The sequence below is a fragment of the Carlito syrichta genome, unplaced genomic scaffold, assembly GCF_000164805.1.
Source record: "Carlito syrichta isolate Samal-C Ts95f unplaced genomic scaffold, Tarsius_syrichta-2.0.1 Scaffold306872, whole genome shotgun sequence".
NCBI classification, from domain to species: Eukaryota; Metazoa; Chordata; class Mammalia; order Primates; family Tarsiidae; genus Carlito; species Carlito syrichta.
In genome coordinates, this window is record NW_007250968.1 from 545,682 (window position 1) to 562,911 (window position 17,230).

Below are 17,230 nucleotides of genomic sequence, written 5' to 3' on the forward strand. Positions count from 1 at the left end.
AGGAAAGAGGAACAAGCCACTGTGTGCAACATTCACTTTTTTCTACCATAAAGAGTATTGATTTTTAATATGAATCAATATACCATTTCTGTTATATTTTGTGCTGCTTCGCAACCACCTACATGCACTATTCAGAAAATTAATGCCATTCATTAGCATAAATCATAAGCCATGACCTCAGTATGGATTTGGAATTGGGGGTGCCCATCATCCTTGCTATATCTTGGTGAATTCTGACCCTCTGGCCATCGCCGCTGGTGGGTGGCTCTGGTGAAAGAAAGGGTTGGATTGGAAGGGCTCAGAGGCAACGCTTTGTTCTTGGGCTTTAATATTTTAATGAGCCTACAGGCTTGGCTGCTTAGGAACGAGCTGGGATTTCTAAGTGTGTTGTTAGTATTAGCACTTGTAGAAGGTTGTTCATTAGGAAGCTCTTGTTTCAGTTTTTCAGAGAAACTCCCCATTAAGAAAGATCTTTCAGCAGCATGGCTAGTAAGAAAGAGAATAGGAGGAGGTAAGCTTTTAGCAGTGAGCATTAAGGGGATATTGTATCAGTAGTCTTGGTTCTAAAGATTCGCTTCTAAGAGTTAATTGGAGCAAATACATCTCAAGGGAAGGAAAAAAAAAAAGAATGCGTGGAGTAAGGACAGTAGTTGTTGTCCTTGCAAGTAGAGGACTCTTCATTTTGCAGCTGAATCAATACGAAGACTAATTATTTCTGGTTATCTTTTATGGGTTTGTAAGACATTTCTTTTGTTCAGTGTAATAAAAAAAAACCCATTGTTTGATCAGTGACTGACTAATTATGATAAGTAATTTGAAACATTCTTGATGAAACTTGTCTGTTAATTAACATCAACAGCAAATGGAAACTAACAGTACAACAAAGTATTAGTGGGTCCAAAGTTCCCTTGAATTGATGAGATTTCTCTGTGGCATGCCCAATAAACTAAAGCTGCCAATGGTTAAAAAATAACAAACATGTGGGAAGGTCTGACTCACCATGGAGGAAAAGTTATTGTAAAGTTACACAAAGGAGCACTGAAATATTACAAGCGAGGGGGTGGTAAGGCCAGCTGGAGCCTATGGCCTAGAGTAAGGAGAATGGTTTCTTTCTTTCTTTTTAAGTCTCAGGCTCATTCCAAAATACACCCATCCCCTAATGATCTGAACTAAGAAGCTTTTGATAAATTAAAGTGTGAATCTGAAAAAGTATCATTTGGGATTTGTGGCATTGTCTGGCTATATTGTAACTATCATGAATACTGTTAATTTTTATCAACTCAATGGCTTTTTTTTTATGCTTTTAGATTTCTACCTGGACAAGGACTGGTACTATACCCACAAATAGGAGACAAATTGGATATTATTTGCCCCAAAGTGGACTCTAAAACTGTTGGCCAGTATGAATATTATAAAGTTTACATGGTTGACAAGGACCAAGCAGATAGATGCACTATTAAGAAGGAAAATACTCCTCTCCTCAACTGTGCCAGGCCAGACCAAGATGTAAAATTCACTATCAAGTTTCAAGAATTCAGCCCTAACCTCTGGGGTCTAGAATTTCAGAAGAACAAAGATTATTACATTATATGTAAGTATAATTCTATTCATTTATTTTATAGAAATTAGGATAAGCTAAATAGGTTTGTATTGATTTTTGTTTCCTTAAAATTATTATGGCAAATAATTTGGTAAGAATCCTTGCTGAACAACTGTCCACTTTTTTTTTTTTTTCAAAGAAACCTTCATTGAATTTGGGACCCCGTGCTAACAGTATTCGTTAAATATAAGTATCCAAAGAGAAAGAGCTCCTAGAATTCTTATAGTATTGAGAAATAATTGTATTATATGAATATACTCAGCATCTCTACTGACAAAACCGTTTTTAAGGACCATTGGTGAGATTTTGATAGGTAAACCTTGTGCAATGCCTTTTCTCTTCATTCATTCATCCATTCATTCACTCATTCATTCAGTATTTTTTCTGTGCCAGAGACCATGCTTAAATGCTAAGGATTCAACAGCGAACAAGCGATACAAAGTATGGTTTTCCTCATAAAGTTATCAGTCATTAGAAGATGGAGTTCATCCATTAGAAGGACAGGGATTACAGGCGAAGCATGATTGTACGTGGTTACATTAAACCAGACTCAGGAGAATAAGACAACACTTGGTTTGCTCAATGAATGACTTTGTCTTTTTCCTATGTCTATAGTAAATTGATGCCTTGTTTCAGGGATAGTTGCCGGGTATCCGTTGGGTGGAAGCTGAAGCTAACTCTTGGGGCTGTGGAGTTCTCTGATCGACACACCTTGAACACCTGCCTACTGTGTGCAATTCATGCACCGGCAGAAGGTTGGCATCATTTCCAGGGCCCCCAGTTTTGTCAGAGTAAAGTCTGGGTGACTCAGACAGCTGTTTACATCATTCAAGCAATGAACTCTTTTTTCTAAATTTCCTGAGTTTAAAATTATACTCATAACTGGATGGAGTTCTGCATTCACTCGTTACTATAGAATTCAGTTCATTTGGGAACTGCTGTCGGCTGGGCTCTCCCACCTCGTGGTGATCAGGTTGAAACTCTGGCAATCTACGAGCTGCACTTTATTTTTTAAATTATTTACTTTTATTTATTTATATATGTTTAGAGATGGTGTCTCGCTCTGTTGTCCACACTGGAGTGCAGTCGTACGATTATTGTTCCCTACAGCCTTCAACCCCTGGACTCAAGTGACCCTCTCAACCTCTCACCTCAGCCTCCTGAGTAGTCAGGACCATAGGTGCATGCCACCACTACAGCTAATTTCTTTTTTGAGACAGGGTCTCGAGATGTTGCACAGGCTGATCTTAAATTCCTGGCCTCAAGCCTAGACCTACTGAATAGCTGGGACTACAGGTATAAGCCACTGCACCCAGCTCAAGGAGCTGCATTTTAAGGCACAAGATCAATAACACACTGAATACTTACCTATTAGTACTCAATAACCTGTATTTTTTTTTTTTACAACATTAGTAATTAAAACAAAGGTGGTCATAGACACCTAATTATCTTACCTTGAATTGCCACAGAGGCTGAAAACCAACTTGATACGTGGAATAGCTTACTTATGATAAGTAACAAAGAAAAAGAGGATGTGGCGAAGTATATATTTAAATGAACAATTACAAAATGAAAATAGAGCCACTCTGAGGTAAGATAAGGTAGATGGAGTGGTAAAGTATAGAAGATAACAGGAAAATCTTTAAAAATATAAAAATAACTACTAGGGAAAATACATGGAAACTTGATGCTTTTAGGAGCAGAAGAATGCATTTCTTTTTTAAAAAGACTTTTAAAGTAAGACCTTCAAGGGACACTGAGGTTTAGCATGACATTTATAGGGAACTGGACCGGTCAGGGGAATTCATTACGAAGATGAATGACCCTGGATGGAGTGGAAGAAAGAAGATGGAGGGGGGTTACCAGGGGATGCATGGGATTAGATGTCATGACGGTGGGGAAGGCATGTCCCGAAACCTTGGATGCAGCCATGTCCACCCGTAAGCCAAGAGATTTTCTCTTTTTGCTTCTACTTATGACTTCATAAAGATTGCTTTGCAAATTCTGAGTTCCCACCAAGTCCACGTGGGATCTCAGTAAACATGAAGGGTTTAACCTTTATTGTGAAATAATATGCAAGAAATACAAATTAACAAATGGTGTCCCAGCGTCCCTTTGCTGAAGACAGTGAGTATTTAGTAACTACATTTTATCAGTAGGTGAAAGATTTGTATTCAGAAGCACAGTTCATAAGTACAATATTAATCTACGCAATAATGGCATCTCTCATTATTTTTCTTTTTCTGGAAACTCCTCATGCCATCTGAACAGGGTCACTGCAGTTAGCTGAGCTACCCTGGCCTCCAGAACTCTCCTTCAGTTATGCTTTACAGAGCAAGTATGTGGTAGCCAGAGATAAAGGAATCTTTCCTAAAGTAAAGTTGAGGCTTTCAAGTTTGAAACAACGAGGGACTATTTGAAGGCCTCTGGTTGGGAGGCTGTCACAGGACTGGGTACAGATCCCAGGGCTCAGACGTGTGTCGGGAAGTCCAGTGAGACTTTCAGCAGAGAGTTGAAAGACTTCTGCTGCATCATCATAGGCAGAGGAAGACATTTCAGATACTTGGGGAAAATGGAGAAGCGAATCTCTCACCTTTCAGGAAATGGGAAATGCAAAGAACACATTTTCAAATTGTTTTAGGAACTCGCTGGGCATGGTGGCTCTTGCCTATAATCCCAGTACTTTCGGAGGCTGAGGTGGGAGGATTGCTTGGGGTCAAGGAGTTTGAGACCAGCCTGGGCAACATAGCAAAACTTCAACTGTAAAGAAATTAAAAAAAAATTTTTTTTTTGAGGGAAAGAAAAATAGTTTCAGAAGTTAATATGGACTTTGCATTGCTTTTTCAAGCATTCCAAGGCACCAAAAACAATTAGGGGATTTTTGAAAAGTCACTACTTTGCAACCGGGCTTGGTGGCTCAGCCTATAATCCCAGCATTTTGGGAGGCCGAGGCGAGTGGAGTGCCTGAGTCCGTGAGTTTGAGACCAGTCTGGGCAACTTGGTGAGATCTTGTCTCTACAATAAATCAAAAATTAGCTGGGCGTGGTAGTGTGTGCCTGTAGTTCCAGCTACTTGGAAGGCTGAGGCAGAAGGATCACCGGAGCCCAGCAGGTCAATGCTGGGGTGGCCGTGAATATGTCACTGCACTCTAGCCTGGGCGACGGAGTGAGACTCCAACTCAGAAAAAAAAAGTCACTACTTTCCATATCAAACAAATACACACACACACAGTCATGTTCTACAGTGTCTTTTTTTCAGAAGAAGGAAAGTGTTTGAAGTCAGGAATTTTTATATCAGTACATTCATAAAACAGGGCTAGGTCACATGACAAAAAGTACCTACATTTACGAGTATATTTTTAACACTTCAAATTATTGATTCACTTTGAGACAGTAAATAATATCGGTATTCAAGTTGTTGAAATGTTTACTATATGTGTTTAATGACAAATCTGAGTGTCTAGTTGGTAAGCACCTTCACAGCTGACAGTGTTATTATCAGCATCATTATTAGGTTTTGGTTTCTTTCCATGCTTTGGAGCTCTGCTTGATTTACCTGATGGAGAATAGTCCAGATGACCTGATGGTATTGGGTAGCACCCTAGATGAAGAGCATTTCAGAAGAATTGGGGCCAGGACCCTAGATTCCTGGGTTCTAGTCCCGCTGCCCGAGCTTAGTGAGAGCCCAGCTATTTCTTTGAACTGTAATTTCTTCTCTAGAAAATACTTATAGACTTGTTGTTCTGGCTAATGATGGCAAACTCTTCCCGTTGTATACCATTTTATGGCTGGTTATACAAATCCAATATAGCATCACTTGTTAGTGTGGGTCTTCTATCAAAATGGCTGTACATTCTTTAAAGACCTTTAATCTGATTGTAGTGTGTCCCGATTTAAAATAAACTCTTCATACTTTGAGTTTTAAAAGTAAATACTAATTTTTAATTGGAAGTGAACTTTTAAACCTGAGTGTGCACTAAATTCCCTTAGGAAATGATATGACAGACTGATATTCATCCTCATTAATTCTTCTCATAGATGGTTATTTGCTTTTAACATGTGGCAAAATGATACACAGATGGTTCCCGACCTACAATGGTTAGACTCACGACTTTTTGACTTTCTTTTGGGTCTATCAGGGTATTAAATGCATTTTCAGCTTAATGCCGTTTCCATCTTACCATGGGTTTATTGAGACATAGTCCCACCTGAGTTGAGGAACCGTCTGTATATGGGTTTTCTTCTTGTTTAGAATTGACTTTTTCAAGTGATCTATTTCAGTAATTAGCCTTGCACCTAATTTGCATAATGAAATCTCCTGATCTTTAAATGATCCAAAGGTGAGGATATTACGACCATTTGGTCTGAAAAGCCCTTGTTCTTTATTACATTCAGATTCTTAAATGCTTTAAAAACATAGTAAGAAGCCAAGGATGGTGCCTCACACCTGTAATACCAGCACTTTGGGAGGCTGAGGCAGGAGAATCTCTTGGGAGGAGCCCAGGAGTTTGAGCCCAGCCTAGGCAATGTAGAGAGACCTCATCTCTACAAAAAAATCAAAAAATTAGCTGGGTATGATGGAGCACACCTCAAGTTCCAGCTACTCTGGAGGCTGAGGTGGAAGGATCACTCGAGCCCGGTAGGTGGAGGCTGTGGTAAGCCATGATAGTGCCACTATACTCCAGCTCAAGTGGCAAAGTGAGAATCCAGCTTTAAAAAAAAAAAAAAAAAAAAAAAAAAAGTAAGAGTTTGCTATAACCTATAGTTATTTTTATTGTCTCTTCTAAAATTGCCATTTTCTTTTTTAGAGCAGTTTTCGCTTTACAGCCCAATTAAGTGGGAAGCACAGGATTCTTCTGTCTCCACCCTCCCCCCCCAACACACAGACTCCCCAATGAACCTCCTGCCCCTGCGAGGTCTTTGTCACCACTGAGGACCCTGCTCCGACATGTCATTGTCACCTGATGCCTGTCGCTTATCCGAGGGCCCCTTCTGGGTGCTGTATGTTCCACAAGAGAGGGACCCAGCATGACAGTGTCACACAGAGCATTTCATAGCCCAGAACTTGATATTGCCATTTTCCAGGACAGCTCTATCTTAGACATACTAACTGCCCCGGCTGCTGTTGGGACAGTGTGCTCACGTCCCCAGCCATTACCCACAGTGTTGTCTTGGAAGCACTTTCTGTGCTTGGCTTATGCTTTCTTCTCAGAGGAGACAGGCTGGAGCTGAGTGACTCAGCAGGTGTGGTGTGCCGGCCTCTGTACTGCCATCCTGCCTAGGTTGCATGAGCTGGTTACCCAGCCTCAGCGTCCAGCCCTGCAGGATACCTACAAAGAGGCTTTCATCATACCACCCAGGTCGTGTTGAGTCAGAGATGGATGCAGAAAACACGCCATTGTGTTCATCCTCTTGAAGTGAGCAACAGCCACGTCCTAGCTGTTGAACAAAGAATTCCGTGTGCGTGGACACCTCTCCATTTAGCTCTGTCTGGCTTTTGCATTATTTGGCTGCAAATCCATAGCTAAGATGCATCTTGTGCCATAGTCTAGAAGTCCTCATTTTTTTTTCTTTTTTATTGTAGAGATAATATCAGTATTATCTTGCCAAGTTGCCTGGGCTGGTCTCGAACCCGCGAGCTCAGGCAATCCACTCGTCTCGGCCTCCCAAAATGCTGGGATTACAGACTGAGCCACTGAGCCTGACTGAAGTCCTCATTTCTAAAGATTGCTTGATTAAAAGTTGTTCCGCCAGGTGTGGTATCTCACATCTGTAATCCCAGCACTTTGGGAGGCCACAGTGGGAGGATTGCTTGAACCCAGGAATTCAAGACTAGCCTAGGCAACATAGCAAGACCTCGTCTCTACGGGGAAGAAAAAAAAAAATTAGCCAATCGTGGTGATGCACGCCTGTAGTCCCAGCTACTTTGGGAGGCTGAGGCAGGAAGATCACCTGAGCCCAGGAGGTTGAGGCTGTGGTGAGCTGTGACTGTGCCACTGCACTCCAGCCTGGGTGATAGATGAGACCTTGGCTCAAAACAAAAAGTTGTTCTATAATATATACCGTGTGTTGCTCACACTAGTCCTTCTTGGGGGCATCCCTCACTTGCTGTCCTTGAGTAGGTCTTCCTTGAAAAATACTGAATGAGTTGGGAGGAGTTTCCATTGTTGGAAGCATTTTTTTCTTAATAGGAGCAGATAAATTTGGAAAGCTCCAGAAACAGCTTTGTTATTTTTTAGGCATGTACTCTGCTTGTAAGCAGAAGCACAAAATAAAGTGAAATGCTTGCACAAATATAATGAAACAATTTTCTTAAAGAATCAAAACAGAAGAACTGTGGATTCTAATCCTTATTATTTTTCTTTTTTTTTCTTTCTGTTTTTGATTTATTTATTTCTGGGGAGTAGTTTTGGCAAGTCATACTCTAATATACTGAATGTACTGTTCTCTCTTTCCCTAGCAAAATAGTTATGGGAGCTTTCAAAGTTCCTCTGACCCACTGATTTCTTTTAGAATATATGAGACTATGCGGGCTCTGTAAAGTGATCGTGTGCTTTACTTGATGAATTATTGTGTAGGCAAGTGCAGCCAAAGCCACACTTTCGTCATTAAATGCCATCCAATTTAGCGATGCAGCAACATCAGCCTGTCACCTAGGTCCTCAGGCTGAGGGGTGGAGATTTATGCGGGACACCTTGCACATAATTGCTGAGTTGAAACATTTAACCACATATTCACTTTTAACCTACAACTGCCATCTTTGTAGTAGAATGTTCATCAGAATCGTGGGGGTGCTTGGCGGATATATACACACACCTCTTAGAGAAACAGATTCGTATTATAGGGGAGAATCTGGGGTCTGATAGACCTGTGCTCTTGAGTGCCCTTTGACAAGTAACTTAGCCTTTCCCTGCTTCAGTCTCTTCATCTGTAAAATGGGGAGGATGATAACACCTGCTTCACAGAGATGATGGGAGCGTAAATGGAGCGAGATACGTAAAGTACTTACCTCTGTATCTGGCACCAGATAAGTACAAATGAGGAGTACCCCAATGAACATGGAATTTATTTATTAAAAAATGGTGTATTTATTCTTACATGCGTAAACTCCAGTCTCCTTTAAAGTATCCTCCATTTGATGCAGTACACCTACTGAGACTCTTTTTCCACTGCTTAAAACGGTTTTTAAACTTGTCAGTGTTGATGCCTTTTAGTGCTTCTGCCATTTTTTGGTTTCACCTCGTCTACATCGGCAAGTGTTTCCCTTTGAGGATTTTTTTCATCTGGGCAAACAAACAAAAAATGTTACTCAGGGCAATAGCAGGTGAAGAGGAAAGGTGGGGCATGGGGTCATTCGATTTCGGGTCAAAGACTGCTGAGCACTCAGCATGTTGTGGGCAGGTGCACTCGTAAATCATCATCATGAAATGGGCAAATGCGTTGAAAGCATGTCCCAAAAAACAAGCACTGAAGCTGAATGTATCCTCTAGCTGGTACACTACAACCGATGGGTTCCTAGGGGGAAGCCTGGGGGAAGCCTGTACCACAAGGGGCCACCCTCCAAAAGGTAATTCTGGGATTTGGGGGTCTCCCCTCATAAGAGTTAACTTTGGAGCTGGGAAGGAGACTGAGGCAGGAGACAGGCAACCCTGTGCTTGAAGGCCTGGAGAGGCTGGCTCAAAGCCTTCGTTGATTTGAAGTCCATCCATAAAATGGAACTCCAGAGAATTTACAAGTTTCAGTAATGCTGCGTAAATTAATTACAAGATCTTCCCTCTTTGTCTTCTCTGAGTGTTATGAAAGCTCTTTTGTCCTTGGGCTTCCTTTACCAAGAAACATGCATTTATCTATCTTTTGGTTCCTGGAATTGCCCAAGCTTGTTAGCAGATCCTTTGTAAGACCCAAAAGAGACAGACAGGGCAGGATTCTTCAGATACATATAATCATTTTCCCCAGTTTCCACTTCACTAGCCTTGTCAGGACTTTTTCTCAGTTGCCTACTACACAAAGAAAATACTGTATTTGTATTGATAATTTTAGCAGCATCCTAATATAGTATAAGTAACCTTCCAGAGGAGAAAATGTGTCAGAGTTGCCTTATCACTGAGACTAGCTGGGAAAGTAGACCAGTCCATTAGTCTGATAATTAGAAACATTGTTTCTGTTATTTTTTAACATAATGTGAATTCCTTTTCTGGCTGTATTGAAGGCTCTCCCAAGTGTGTATCACTAAGGCTCTTTGTTGAATGTAATATGAATAAAGCTAAATTCTTTACACTTAAGGAATACATCCTTGGCTTCTGTTTAACTTAAGATTGTGCTGAGAAATTTCTGGCTCTCAGGTACAATAGAGTCATGGCCGTAGGGATATCTGTCCCAGATCTCAGAGTGTGTAAGAGGATAAGGCTGTTGTGGATGGAAACCCTCTGTTCACATTAAGTGAATAATTCTTGTGACAGCAAGAATTATTTAGAAGCTGCTCAGAATAAAACTGCCTATGTTATTTCATAAAACATATATTCATATCTCCAGCACCTGTTATTTATGATCTTTTAAAGGTTCATTTAAATTTGTAAATAACTGAACAACACTGGGAATCTGGGGACAAGCATGAAAGAAGACAAGTTTTTATTTTTATTTTTGTAATATCTTTTAAGTATTCATCAAAAAGATAAAAATTGACAGCAAAATAAAACAGTTAAAAATGGCCAAGAGGCATAGAAAAGCATAAAAAAATATTACTTGGAGAAAACTTTTTTTTAAGAGTCACGTTTGTTTCTAAAGTTTCAAAATCTCAGCCCGGGTGTTTGATCACTTAGGGAAGTGTCGTGGCCTTCACAATTCATCTGTCACTTTGGAGTCTAGATACAGGTGACAAAACAATTCTTATCACTGTGAGAAAATCGAAACTTAGAGAGTGTGAGGAGCTTCGTGCAACTCAGATTGCTGAGAAATATCAGGGACCAAAATGCAACCCAGGGCTGTCAGAGCCTTAGACTAGCATTACCAGTGTGGGACAAGTCCTCCTAGGTCACCAAACATTTAAGTGCCCATAGAGCATCGTCAAGGTAGCATACCTACTACAGAGAGAGTAAAGAGAGGGCATGTACACACATGTCGCCAACACTGAATGAACCATACATGATGAACTCGGTGCTTGGATTAAGCATGTTGGCACCAATGCCCTGTCATGTATTGTATAACACAGAACTAACCTAAGCCCCTGAAGCTGAACTAGGAAGATCTTTCAAGGGTAATAGGAAAGGAGGAAGGGCCATTGGAAAAAGGTGATTCAAATAGCAATTTGTTACATGTTCTGAATTTTCTTTTTATAGCTACAATTCTATTTCTTCAATAAGTTTATGCTATCTTGTGTTTGTGTGATGTGTGTGTGTGTGTGTACGTTGAGCTCCTCAGTAGAGAGGTGCCAAATAGTAGCACTATTAAACATCAAAATATCTCAAACATGCAAATAGAGGTGACAAGAGACTTCAAGTTTCTGCAGCCAAGTACAGGCGCTGTGGCTTTGTTGCATGGATGGACTGACGGATTGGCCAGACCTCAGGTGGGCACGTAATTGATCTCATTACAGGGGAGCCCGGCTGTGTGACAGTTATGCTTTGCAAATGGCTTTTTGCATTAGTAAAGTAGCTCCATTTTGTGGTTCCTGATATTAAACAGGAGATGAAGGTGTTTTTTTATTGAAGCAAACATGTGGAAAATCGCTCTGGATTCTTGTCATATAGAACATGTCCCCTGAACAGAATAAGGTTCATGTGTAGGGCAAGTTTAGATAGGGGTACTTTATTGGGGTTACCGCGGTCTCTAGATGGTCAAAGCAAATAACATCACGCCCTCCTAAACTATTATACCATGCGAGTAGCAAATTTTCTCATCTGCAGTGTTATATTCTAAACTGTCAGCAGACATTAATTCAGTCACTGGTGAAGTCCTACCACAAGAGATGAACTCTGCCTCCGATGAATGTTTTCCACTTCAGTGCTATCCTCTTGCAATTACTGGGTCATTAATATCATTGCATGTGATTAGTGACAGTAGAATGAGCAAGAGCTTTGTGGCTTGGGCACCATCCCCACCATGAACTTTTTACTCTGACCCTTTCCAAACTAGATATTTTCCTAACTTCACAAGGATCTTTTAATGATTAAGACCATTAAAAACTTGAGAGCAGGCAATGGATTATGTGCTAGAAATAATTCACTCAAATGCATGCTTCTTTATGGTTCAGAATATTTTCATTAGATATTATCACTATCTCTTGCCTGGGAAGTTTCATTTTTAAAAATCTAATGCTTAAATAGAGCTAGTAGAGACAATAGGGAATTATGTTTTATCTTTAGAACTCTTACATTATTCTTGACTTAAAAAAATGGGAGCTTAGTCATTACTATTGAAGTGGCCATCTGGCTACCTATTTATAAAACACAATTACTCTTTCTTAGTAGGCTTTGGCCCATGTTAAGGTTGGCTCTTCTGTGTGAAGTTATTTATTCTTTTACTGTTGACTATCATGTTCTCACTGTGTTGTTACCTTGTCTGAATCACTGTGACAATAAGAAGCATTCCCTTAAGGTGTACTAGATGAAAATCTTTAAATGATTTCTTTAAATGAAACCATGTTGATTTTTTTAACCTAATGAGAGATTCTATCTGCATAAATCATCATAACTTTTAGCAATAAAGTCTTAGACTTAGTTGTTTTTCTCCAACAGAATTCATTAAAAATCAAGACACCAGCGTGTTACAAGCAATATTTTGAGGGGAAATAAAGTAAACCACTCTATAAATAATCTCATGTGTTTAAACATGTCTCTAGCAAAAAATAAAATGAAATGAAATAAAATAAAAAGGTGGGATTAGTTTATTGCCAGTACGGTTTGATCTTTCTAAAAAAAGTGTCAGTGTGCTAGATTGAGCCTGGAGGGTATTTTTTATCGTGTGTGTGTGTGTGTGTGTGTGTGTGTGTGTGTGTGTGTGTGTGTAGTATATATATATACTATATATAAAATATATATACCCTATATGTGCCCCATGTACTTGCAAGCACACACGTGCAGACACACACACTGGTGCACACACCTGTAGACACACACATGTACACCTGCCTTCCCTGCCTTTTCCTCTTGCTTTTTTCACTCTGTATGTATGCAACCAGTGACTTTTCAGGTCTGCATTGTCAAAGGTCACTATAACTCTTAGCATCTTCATTGATTGCTGCTTACTTGATCTTCGTGTGGTTTTTAATGGCTAAGCGCGTAATGGTTATACACATGCTCTAGCAGACTTTCTTATATTCCAGATGTGATGTCTGTTGTTTTACACTGTGACTGTTTTCTCATTAGACTGACCCGCCCACCCACCATGTTCAAACCTCACCTAGTATGGTGGCCTCTGCCGACTCAGTCCTAGACGTTGTCCTTGAGTCCCCTCTTCCCAAGTGAGAGTCATTAAGTAATGTGTGTCATTACAACCTTTTAAGTTCACATACAAAAACAACTCACTAAACTGTTTGAAAGTTATGACATTTTTAAAAACTCCTCTTATTTCTGAGCTGTCAATAGCACATCCTATTAGTGTTCATGATGAATATTTGAAATTAAGGAAACAAAACTATGTCATTTTATTTAAGAGCATCTGTTTGCACTTGTTACATGGTATCTTCAGTCATACTTTAATGCTAGAAAATAGGAAGGAAGGTCTAAATTGTGACTTCATTTTAGAATTCACTTTTTCCAAATCATCCCGTTTAGTGGATAAACTAATTATGTTACAGGAAAAAATCACTAAGGCTAAGCCATTTATTACTTCTGAATGCATAATTTACTGCTTTAAATGTTCAAAACACAAGCATGGTGATGTGGCATTCATTCAAGTGACTTCCCATCATACTGGGACAATATTTTCTTGGGTGAGAAACACACACATCCCACACTATTGCAGGTTTACAGTGTTTTAAGTGTAAGCAGTTCCCTGCAGGCAAAATTCGAGTTAATCAAATGTCTGTGAGAACTCTCTCATCAAGAAGATGTTTTTTTGTTTGTTTGTTTGTTTTTAAACTTTGGCGAATATATATTGCTTTTAAAAAATATTTTCCTTTGTATTTTTCTTTCTTCAAATAAAGTCATTTAAGAAGTCTACCATAAAACTTTTGCTGTAAGATAAGGCAAGTTTGGGATAATGGGATGAAATTGTATGTGATTTGAGGTAATGCTGAACTTTTTTTGATATTAAGCCAAACAAGAATGAGATCCTTATAAAATCATGATGGTCTAGTCCTCATTTCTCTCATTGTAAAGCCAGAGTGAAAAACACAGGAAAAAGGAAGCAGTTAGAACAAAAATAAGTTTTTCTTCTTCTAGCAAATTATCTGCATAAATCACCATAACTTTTAGCAATAAAGTCTTAGACTTAGTTTCAGATTTTTTTTCATTAATTAACTTTAAAGAAACGGACATTTATTTTTGGCATTAGTGAATATTATCATTTTCTTCTAAGTTAATGTCTTAAAAAGGATTACTCACACTCAAGTCATTAGACCACATTAACTTTTTTTAGAAACTGAATTTCTATTTCTGTAGTATATATTTTGAACTTACGTGACATATTTTGAAATTGAATTGATGTCAGGATATTAAGCTAAGTCTTAGTTTCTTGAGTTGTATGTTCACATTAATTAGTTTCTTTTTTTTATCAGCTTCTTTATTTTTCAATTTACATACTTTATTTATTTGGCACATAGATTTGATAGCTCTGTAGTAGAAGAAAACAGTAATCTAGTTTTGTGTGTCATGTTTATGGTTATTTTAAAGTCATGGTTTTGCTTTCCATGTTTTGCTGTATTATGCTTTTTTTTTTCTTTTTTTTTTTTTTAGCAGCTAAATTTGCCGAGGTAAGAGACTTCTGGTCCTCAGAAGTCTGTGTTAAACTGAAAGAGACTGATGTGTAGGAAGACTAGCCTAAGAAATGAAAATTATCAGGTCCAGCAGGTGATGACATGGTAGAAAAGAATAGTACAAATAGAGTGTGATATTGACAGAGAATTTTCATAAAACACTGTTGGCTTCATGATCAAATGAGAGTGAATCATGTCAAGTACAGCTTTCTATAAGGACAAGCTTTTTCATCCTTACTACTCTGTGGTTTTCTCAAGCCTGTATGCTGATTATCTGTCTCTCCGGTGGACTTCTTTGATGAAATTGATAGAAATATTTGCTTTCAAGTGTCCGTCAACCCCATACTCCATCCTGGCCCCAAACCAATAAGCTACATTTGAAAATAGTTTGAGATATCCTTCACAGTATTGGTATTTCTTGATGTTTCATTCTTTCCCTAAGAACCTAAATAGCAATGCCATTATTCTGTAGGATTTTTTTCATGCTTCCCCCATTCCTAATCTCTTTGTGAATGAGAACCATACATCAGCACAAATCCAGAGGCTTGATTCTCCATCTGATTAACGGACTCTTGCCAGCATGATGCACTAAACACAGCGAAGCTAGAAGAGCAGAGCAGTAAAATCAGATGAAGACATGTTAGGATGTAATATTACTTACTCTCTGTGCGCATGGTCTAAAAATCACAGCCAGAAATATTCTTGCCCTTTGAGTCTGCTTTACAATTGCTCACTGCCTCTCTAATTCTCTCTCTCTCCCTCTCTCTCTCTTTTCAACTCAGAAACCAATATGTCTTTCCAGTGCCTAAGAACTGCACATAAGCATAGTGCAAATAAGTAGGAAGCCACAGATGTCGGTCATGCACTTTTAGATACACTACAGAACTTTCAGACAGTGTGAACTCAGGAAACTTTTTTTCTGACAGTGATCTCCTACTTACTGGAAGTTAGGCCCTAGAGGCAATACAACAGTGATTTCTATATGCTCAGTACGTGCAATTAGACCCCTGAAGCAAAGACTTTAAAAAGCAGGCTGTAAGATGCTCATATATCTTTATTAAACCTATTTGCCAACTAGATACACTTTTCTAGTAATTTTTAAATTTTAAAGTCTCTCTCTTTCTTTTTTCCCCCCTCAGCCAAGGAGGAAAAACAAAATGTCTGGGCACTAAAAGCTTAGGTATAACAATGTTATTTTTTTTCTGTCTCTCAAGATTAAATGCAATTTCATCCATTTAGCGATACTATGATTGTGGCTGCATTAGATAATGCTGCTAGAGAGATGTAAAGAGAAACTAAGTATAATGAGGTAACAATTTATTTTCACTCTTTCTCTAAGTTAGAAATTCCCCGTACATTCAAATGAACAATGAAAATAATTACAAAATTGTCTCCTGAAATGGAAATAGATTTTATTTCCAAGCATTAGCAATTTCTTGTTATTTTTCAAACTCAGCCTCTAAGCCTCTTAAAGCTTCTTGGTGACTAAGTATTGCAGGCGAATATTAATCTGTGGTTTGGTTTCAGAGTTCACCACCAGAAAAGAGGGATAGGGGACTTTAGCTGTGACATTGTTCAAGAAGGGAGGCGGGGACTCAAAGTTAGAATTACACTTCCTGATGAGGTTGTAGGAAGTAGGGAAGAAGGAAGCTAGTTTTCACAAAAGGAACTTACATTTATATTACATGTAAAATAGATGAGAGTCATTCTGAATTTTGTTATATTTGTGGCAAAGTTTGCCTTCTGAAATTCCAGTTGGTACTCGCATCTTAAAACGTGGTTTTCCCTGACAGCTTAGATCATTCCTAACTTAGGGAAAATTTTTTTTATGGTGGAACAGGTAAAGCTTAGCCCCTTTTTAAAGAGCCTAGCATTGGGGATGTTATTTTAAGATTAGTAATGAATTTTTTCAGTATCTTCCAGTCACCTTTGCAAGTTGCAGGTAGTCTTAGAAGGAAAAGCCATGGGGTCCTAAATGTAACAGAAAAACTGTCCTCCTGTCCTCACTCAGAATGTTCGGCTGGCTTTTGCTCATCTGCACTCCCCCCCCCCCCCCCCCGCCACCAGCCCCTTCCCCCAAGCAAGCAATATCCTGTGGCTTCAGAGGAAGCATCTATAGATTTTCCTTTATTCAACTCCAAGATTTGAAAGCTTTTTCCCTTTTTTTGTTAACCAAGGAATAAAAATGTTTTAGCTCTTAAAGGTGCAAAGCAGTTTCATTCTCACGCAGTACAATGTTCTTCCTATTATAGTTTGTGGATGTTAAATAGTAGATTGCAATTCAATTTTAATACTTTTGGAGTTTTTTTTTTTTTTTTTGAGTTGGAGTCTCACTCTGTCGCCCAGACTGGAGTGCAGCGGCCGCTCCCGGCCACCGCAGCCTCGACCTACTGGGCTCCAGTGATCCTTCCGCCTCAGCCTTCCGAGTAGCCGGAATTACAGGCACGCTGCTACCATGCCCGGCTAAATTTTTGATTTATGGTAGAGATGAGGTCTCGCCTACCCAGGTGGGTCTCGAATCCCCTGGTTCAGGCAATCCACTCACCTCAGCCTCCCAAAGGCGCGGATTACAGGCTGAGCCTGGCCGGAGTTTTTTGTTTTTGTTTTTTTTTTGAGTTGGAGTCTCACTCTGTCGCCCAGACTGGAGTGCAGTGGCCGCTCCCGGCCACCGCAGTCTTGACCTGCTGGGATTCAGTGATTCTTCTGCCTCAGCCTTCC

The 17,230-nt window shown here is 39.4% G+C and overlaps 1 protein-coding gene across 1 annotated transcript in view; it reads left to right on the forward strand.

Moving 5' to 3' along the window:
• EFNB2 (ephrin B2) overlaps positions 1-17,230 on the forward strand; it is a 48,118-nt gene that overhangs the window by 21,751 nt on the left and 9,137 nt on the right. The window contains exon 6 of the mRNA XM_021715230.1: positions 1,308-1,591. Within this exon, the coding sequence (XP_021570905.1) occupies positions 1,308-1,591 (284 nt within the window). The remainder of the gene's footprint in view (positions 1-1,307; positions 1,592-17,230) is intronic.